This window comes from Girardinichthys multiradiatus, chromosome 21, assembly GCF_021462225.1.
Source record: "Girardinichthys multiradiatus isolate DD_20200921_A chromosome 21, DD_fGirMul_XY1, whole genome shotgun sequence".
Taxonomy (NCBI): Eukaryota; Metazoa; Chordata; class Actinopteri; order Cyprinodontiformes; family Goodeidae; genus Girardinichthys; species Girardinichthys multiradiatus.
Genome location: NC_061813.1, coordinates 23,224,001 through 23,232,177, shown reverse-complemented (window position 1 = coordinate 23,232,177; position 8,177 = coordinate 23,224,001). Strand labels below are relative to the sequence as shown.

Genomic DNA, 8,177 nt, shown 5'->3' with positions numbered 1-8,177 from the left:
CATACCAGCACAGGATGTTCAGCGCCCTCCAGCCAGTGCCGCCACTCCTCCAAAGCCAGCTTGATAGCGAGGAGTTCTCTGTCGCCGTCGTCATAATTTCTTTCAGCTGAAGACAGTCGGCGGGAGAAGAAGGCACACGGATGGAGTTTTCCATCCTCGTCCTGGCATTGGGACAGCATGGCTCCTACACCGGTGTCTGAGGTGTCAACCTCTAAGACGAATTGCTTGCTGGTGTCTGGGTGCACGATGTCACTGGAGCCTGGGAGAAGGTCCCCTTTAACCTATTAAAGGCTGCTTCAGCCTCAGGGCTCCAGGCAAAGATGGTCTTAGTTGAAGTCAGAGCTGTGAACGGGCTGGCCATCTGGCTGTAGTTGCAGATGAACTTGCGGTAGAAGTTGGCAAAGCCAAAAAATGGCTGTAACTGCTTCCGGGTGTGTGGAGTGGGCTAGTCCTCCACAGCTTTGATCTTCTGCGGGTTGGCACGAACCTGTCCACCCTCTAGGACGAATCCGAGGAAACTGACTGATAGCTGATTGAATTCACACACACTTTTCAGCTTTAACATAAAGCTGGTTCTCCAGCAGCCTCTGTAGCACCAGGCGGACATGACGGTGATGTTCAGAAAGAGTTCTGGAATAAATCAGTATGTCATCTAGATAGACGAACACAAACAAATTAAGAAATTCTCTCAGAATGTCATTAACCAGAGTCTGAAAAACTGCTGGAGCGTTGCATAATCCAAAGGGCATGACCAAATATTCAAAATGTCCAAGTGGTGTCTTGAATGCTGTCTTCCACTCATCTCCCTGGCGGATCCAGACTAAATGATATGCATTGCGGAGATCTAACTTAGTGAAAACCGTAGCACTGTGGACTGGTTCAAAAGCTGAGGAAAGAAGTGGTAACGGATACTTATTTTTAACTGTGATTGCATTGATCAATGCAAGGCCGAAGAGACCCGTCCTTCTTCCCAACAAAAAAAACCCCAGCCCCGAGTGGTGACGATGAGGGCCGTATTATACCGGCAGCTAGCGACTCGGTAATATATTTCTCCATAGCCTGTCTCTCAGGCTGTGAGATTTTATAAAGTCGGCTGGAGGGCAACGGGGCTCCGGGTAACAGATCTATTGCACAATCGTATGGACGGTGGGCTGGTAGGGACAGGGCTCATTACTTACTAAAGACTGCCATAAGATCATGATAATCTGGGGGAACAAGGTGAAGGTCCGACGGCTCAACCTCCACCTCCTCCTGTATCGGAGGTCTAGGGGAGACAGCAGGTTGCAGGCAGGTGAGCATACACTGTGTGGACCAGGCCTCTATTTTTAGATTGGCCCAATCTAAATGTGGATTGTGGGTCCACAACCATGGAAACCCCAAGACTACTGGGTTCTGGGACATGGGAAAAATAAAGAAAGAAATCTGTTCCCTGTAATTTCCTGATAACACTAACTCAAGTGGCTCAGTTCTGTGAGTTATCTGGCGGAGAGGCTGACCATCCAGTGCCAACACCTGACATGGGCTGGTCAGTGGCTCAGTTCTAATATGCTCCTGCTCCACTAAAGCCGGGTCTATTAAGTTGAGTTCACAGCCGGAATTTACGAGGGCTTGAAGACCGACAGCCCGCTGCCGAATTAAAATAGTGGCAGACAAAACTAGTGGCGGAGTCTTAGAATCTGAATTCAGCTGCCCCTTGACAGCCGACGGACCTACCCTTTTGGCCAGACTGGACAGGCGGAAATTTGATGATCGGACTCCCCACAGTAGAAACAGCTGTTAGACTCCCTACGCCGCTGTTTCTCATTAGACGAAAGTCTCGCTCTACCCAGCTGCATAGGCTCAGGCTTGGCTGGGCTGGGAACCGACCTAGACTGTGGCTGAGACTGGGACGAGGAAGTGGACTGAAATCGGGGCATACATCCCTCAGAACGGACTCGCCTTCTCTCTCTCATGCGTTTATCAAGCCTGATAGCCAGGTTGATGTACTCATCTAATCCCTCTGGCTCGTCTAGTAGCGATAATTCATCCTTTACAGCCTCATCTATAAACTGGAAAAATATTGACTTCAGAGCGCTGGAATTCCAGCCAGAAGCCACAGCTAAGGTACGGAATTCAATGGAGAAATCAGTTAAAGGCTGGCCTCGCTGTCTTAATGCCCATAGGCGGCGAGCCACACCGGAGGGGCCTGGATCTAAATCAAAAGTTAGTCTAAACTCCTTTATGAACTCCTCGTATGTACATCCAAACTGATTAGGGTTGATAAACCTATCCTCAGCCCAACGTAGCGCCTTGCCGGTAAGTAATCCGACAATGTATGAGATCTTACAATCAGGATGGGGAAAACTCTGTGGGGAACGGTTAAACTCTACACCACACTGCAACAGAAAACCACGACAACTCCCGACCTCACCCAAGAATGTCTCGGGATTGGGGGAGGTAACCTCTCTGCTATGCGGAAGCTGGTGAGAAACGGGAGGCCCTGCAGCGCCGCCTGAATGCTGGGCGATCACATTACCCAACCTCTGCGGAAGCATTGCCGCTAGTTGTCCCAACTGCTGATTTGTCTCCTGCTGCTGCTCTAAAAATGATCTAAGGGTTGTATCATGGGTATGAATCTGATGACTATGCTCAGGTACTGTTCTCTGAAGTTCTTCCGCTGGGTTCGGCTGGCCTGAGTGATCTGTCGTCATTTTAACGGCCGACTTAACCCACATGCGGAAGAACACTCAGAGAACAGTAAACAGTTTTGGAAGTTTATTGCTAGAATTCTGGAACAGATAATGATCAGGGCTAGCCAAGCAGACAAGAACCGGAGGACTGCGAAAAACAGGGAAACAGGTCAGGTAAGTACTTGGTGAGTGACAGCTAACAGTCTCTGTTTCAGAAGGCTTACGGTGTGCAGGGAGGACTAGATCCACCAGGGAGATGGCAAATGAGTGTGGAGATCCAGGGGGGCCTCTTCTGGGAATCCACCAGCAGCTTCCGTGGTCCAATTAAGCGGATCGTTGGAGGGTGGACTGCGTACGTGCAGGCGAGGAAAGAGTACTGGAGAACGGACAGCCAGCTGGAACTTGATCCGGGTTCTTCTGAAGCAGGGTGCAATAAACCATCAGACTGAGTCAAAAGACTGTATATGGAACCTGGAAGGAGCAAGACAGAAACGGTGAGTAATTTCTCTTAATCAAAGAGACACAAGATTTTCAAAATACAAGACCTGGCCAGGTGATGGTACTGCTGTAGGCAAAACACTCAGGCAAAGAAGTGCTGGCAATCCATCCCCTATATACTCCTCCAGATGATCATCAAATGAGGAACACCTGTTGCACCCAGAGACGCAGCCTTAAGCAGCACCTGGTGGTGGAAGAAGGTAAGCAGGAGAGGCAGAGACTGCAGACTCTGACAATTGATTGTGGACCTCCCCTTATCAGTCCACGAACACCCCAGAATTCCAGCATTGTTCTAATAGCTAAAAGAAAAATGTTACACTAGCAAATACCTAATAAGATCCCCTTATTAGTAAATATAGCTGTTCAGATAAAACACATTTAGTATAAATAAAAGCTATGTTTACATGTGCAAAATTTCTTGATTGGATTCAAATATGTTCGGATTTAACAATAAAATAAATAAATTTGAATACATCTTTTGGCACAAAATCTAATAATCTGATCATGACGTACATTTAAATGAACCATGCTTAATTCAGAATAGTAGCACTTTTTTACATGCACAGAGTTCTCAAATTTCCCTAAAACAACAGCAGAAGAAGATGTTGTTCTTCCTGTGCTGCAAAGTGTGTGTTCTGAGAGCCCAGACTGGACCTGTGCCAGTTTCTAAGGTTCTTACTGCTTTACATAATTAAGCTACAGGCTCAGCAGCACATGATGTTTCTGTTCCCTTGTTACAAGATGAGTGAGCAGGGGTGATTTAACATTGCTCCAGGTTTTGCCACTAAAGGCTCAAATGCGCCACATTGACATAGGACACACGTGCAGTCAGGTCAGTTTGCCCCATTCAGAATGAGACCATCAAAACAAGTGTTTACATGGACATGGATTGGATTGTGGATCAGCATGAACCACCCCTTTTTCAGAGTACAATTTATTTCCGATTGAGCCAAGTCAGACCTGAAAGGAAAGGAAAAATAGCATCCTCAACACCAAGAGACAGCAGAAAGGCCAGCTGTGAAGAACCAATGAAAAAGTGGAACAAACACAAACAAGACAGTGTCTTGTTGCACAGTGTTTTCCACCCTTCAATCTAATACACACACACTAAACATTACATGCAAAAAGTTGACAAAACTTGATGTTCTACAAAATATGCTTTACTACTTCTCCAATAAAAAAAGCTGAATTTATGGAAACACCAGCTTGCATGGCAAGAAAATAAACTATAGCCTCTTACCGAACTGGACAGACGAGTAGAGTCTGCTGTTGGCACAGGTGGCGGAGGAGAAGAGAGGAGTATTGAAAGGTAGATTTGGTCCTGGGATCACAAAAAGGCATTCCTGAGCAACTAAGATTGTAGCAAACCAGAGAAGTTCTCCACAGACCGGGAGCGTTGTAGATTACCATTTAGGCTATGGTTGCTGACATCATCATGATCAATACAGCAAATACTTATTTACCTCATTTACATCTTGTCTAGAGTATACATATATATATATATATATATATATATATATATATATATATTTTTTTTTTTTCAGTTTTTCAAATTTTTGCAACATTTGTATTTTTGAAAGCATTTTACAGTCGGTAAATATTAAATATTAATAATAATTCTGTAATATATTGTTTGTAATTCTGTTCACTTTTTATTCATGGTTATACTTTATTGTTTCTATTCTTTATTTATCCTTCCTGATATTACCTTACTAGAGGCGCACCTTTAATCTGTCCTGCTGCTGAAACTATTTAATTTCGCCCTAGTGGGATGATAAAATTTACCTTATTTCTATATTAATAATTGTATGATTGTTATAGGAGTTTATGTTGTCATTTACCCGACTATTTAGGGGGTGGATTCCTGCATGATCGAGCCGACAGCATCTTATTAATTAACTGTTGTTCATTGTACGGAGAATATCTCTCCTTTTTCCCTGTCTTTCCACCATCTTCTCTGCTTAAGACACTCCTAGGCTCACTAAATGTCCTCCTCACTACTCTTTATATTTGTTATCCTAAGGCCTAAAGTGCTAAAGAAAAATCTTAAAATTCGACAAATTCTTAGAATTTTCTTAGAATTATGTTATTAGAAGCTGCTTTTAGTGTTAGGATTCTTTGGGAATATGGACCCAGGTCTCCATGGCACTAACCTTATTGTGCATTTTATACATATAAAGCAATTTTGGACATATATATTGGCACCGGAGCATCATGTAGATGTCTCCTTTTAAAGCAACATGGCTTGAGGTTCCTCAGTACAAACTTACTCCAACAAAAAATTAAGAAAGGTACCGCCTTGTGGTGCTGCCTCATCCCCTCTGAGAACAAACCCGAATAGTGACTGTAACTACTTATACACCACGTATCTACCAACATTTAGCCTAGACATCTGTGCACCATTTAGACCAGGGACGCCCAAGTCCTTGAGAGCTAATATCCTGCAACCTTTGGATGCATCCCTTCTCCAAGACACCTGACTCCGAAGGCTGAATTCCCTCATCGGCATATCTGTCAACTCTGTGGAGGCCTGTTAACGAGCCATTCATTTGAGTCAGGTGTAGGTGTGTTAGAGAAGGGATGTATCCAAAAGATGCAGGACAGTAGCTCTTGAGGAATGATGTCAGGCACCCTTGATTTATGCAATGACTATTTTCAACCAAAAAATCGCTCACTGAGATAGTGAGGTAAGATATTGAGTCTTCACAACCTCCCCGCAGAATCCCAGATCGAAGCAATCCAAACCATCCTTTTAACCGAATTGATCTCATCATTTTCGTTTTAACTTCTACGCTTTTGCATGTAAACTTGTTTCGCGATATTTCATGATCTACCGCGGCAATGCGTTTTGTATAAACGCAGAGAGAGGAGGATAACGAAATGGGAGTGGCGGGCGGCGGTAACTCCAGCAGACAGTGAGCGGAAGATTTGTAATCTGTCACAGAGCTGCGGAGCCGCTGGCTTCCTCGGAGGAGCCACCGACAGAGAGAGACACGCAGGGGGAAGGTCCGGGCTGACTCTCCTCTCCTCGCCTCTCCACGATGTCAGCACCGCCTTTTACCGCAAATCCCGTCTGAACTTATCTTAGCCCACCGGGACAAGTGTATTTTCTAAACTCAGTTTTAGACGCCGAGACGGCTCCTGAAGGACGAATGACTCCACCGGCTCCTCTCCTGATTTCATTCTGCTAAAAGCTCTTGTGCGGGAGTCGACAACAGTTTCTTCATGGCGTCCCCGCAACAGTCGAGAATTCAGTCCTATCTGGAGAGGAATAAAATTGGACCCCTATTTGAGGTGAGTGCACCAACTCTAAAGTTTATCGCCTGTCGTGATTTTATGGCATCGCTGTTTTGCACCAAACAATTAATATGTGCTGTTACTGAACACAGATATCCTGAGATGTATTATCACTTAATAAGAGCTGCTGTTGAATCAGCGTGCGGGTTGAATTAAGAGCCAGGTATCCTTCTCCCGCACCTCTCTGTGGGAAACGTCCCATTGCGCTCCGGGTTGAACAGCACCGCACAAAAGGCAGCCAATGAAAGAACACTGCCGGCTGTGTTTACGTTCACATCTCCATCATTAGACCTTCTGTTACAGTGATCTGCATTTCAGAAGCCAGGGGCGCCCCCAGAACGTTTGCGAAGGGGACCACTGATAATCTTGGTGCGGATCACCTAAAGCAAACGCTCTTGTTATGTACAATGCTCTGCAAAAGTATCCATACCCTTTGGGCTTTCCCACTTTTTTTTTTTGTCATGTTACAAACATGAAACACTGTTGTGAGTCCCGGAATTGTGAAATAGGATATATGTTAATTCAAATAAAAAGCCAGAAGTGTGGCTTTTTATACTCTTTATGCTCAGCCCTACTTTGAAACTACTACATATAAGCACCTTTTGCTGCAGTTACAGATGGAAATCTTTTGGTATATGACTTCACCGGAAAGAGAGACTTTTGCTCATTCTTCTGTCCGTAATGGCTCGATCTCATCTGTAAGCATACATCTTCAAGTATTTTTTTTTCATTTGGACTTTGACTAGGCCATTTAAAGGATTTAAAGCCATTTTTATATGTTTTGATCTAAACTATTTTAGCACTGCTAGTGTATTTAGCGTTATACTCTAAAGCTCTAAGGTGAAACTCTGCCCCACTCTGAAGTCTTTTTGCTTCAAAAGCTTTTTTAAAATAAAGCTAGAAAACATTAGGTTTGACCAGCTTCCTTCTCACAGCTGTGAGAAAAGCATCTCCACAGAATCTTCATCGTCATGTTTGATTATTTTGTATTAATGGCGATGGTTAATGGTGCAGTATTAGTTTTGCATTGAGGCAAAAACAAAATAAATAAAAACTTACATCTTGATCTTATATGACCAGAGCAAGTTATTTTACATGTTTGCTGTGTGTCTTATCTGGCTTGAGACAAGAAGAATTTGAATGGTTTACATTTATTAATAGCTTTCTTCTCACCTCTCTGACCATAAAGGTCAGATTTTTGGATCTCCTGTCTGACATGACTGATATCTTTGTCGGGTTTCCATGATCCTGCTTGTTCTATGATGTTCTCCAACAAATCTCTGAGGCCTTCTAAGAACAGCTGGAATTATACTGAGGTGAAATCACACTATTTACTGATTCAGTGACATTCCACGGAACCAAAGGCAGCTGGGTGGACTGCATTTTATCTAAGGGTGTCGGTAAGAGAGGCTGAACACAAATGCACGTAATGGTTTTCTTGCTTTTTTTTTGTTAAATAAAAAACGTTTGCAGAGGTGGCCGCTAACCCCCCTCAATGGCTGAAGCAACACTGCAGCATGCTGACATGGCTAAGTTGCAGTTGTTAAAGCTGGAACTACTTAGTTCAAACTGGCTCTTGCATGAGTGCTACCTTTACCTTGTCAGCTACGAGATCTCTGTTTTCATAAGGAGTTACATGGGTGACATCTAAGCAACACAGCAGAGCCTTAGTTGACCTTTGCCTGCTGGACTAGTAGCTGGCCTCAGCACAGT

The 8,177-nt window shown here is 44.1% G+C and overlaps 1 protein-coding gene across 1 annotated transcript in view; it reads left to right on the top strand.

Annotated features, from left to right (window-relative positions):
- The first annotated feature begins 5,847 nt into the window (after window positions 1-5,847).
- Window positions 5,848-8,177, top strand: part of c21h8orf34 (chromosome 21 C8orf34 homolog) — a 112,817-nt gene continuing 110,487 nt past the window's right edge. The window contains exon 1 of the mRNA XM_047350496.1: window positions 5,848-6,461. Coding sequence (XP_047206452.1) covers window positions 6,393-6,461 — 69 coding nt within the window. The 5' untranslated portion in view covers window positions 5,848-6,392. The remainder of the gene's footprint in view (window positions 6,462-8,177) is intronic.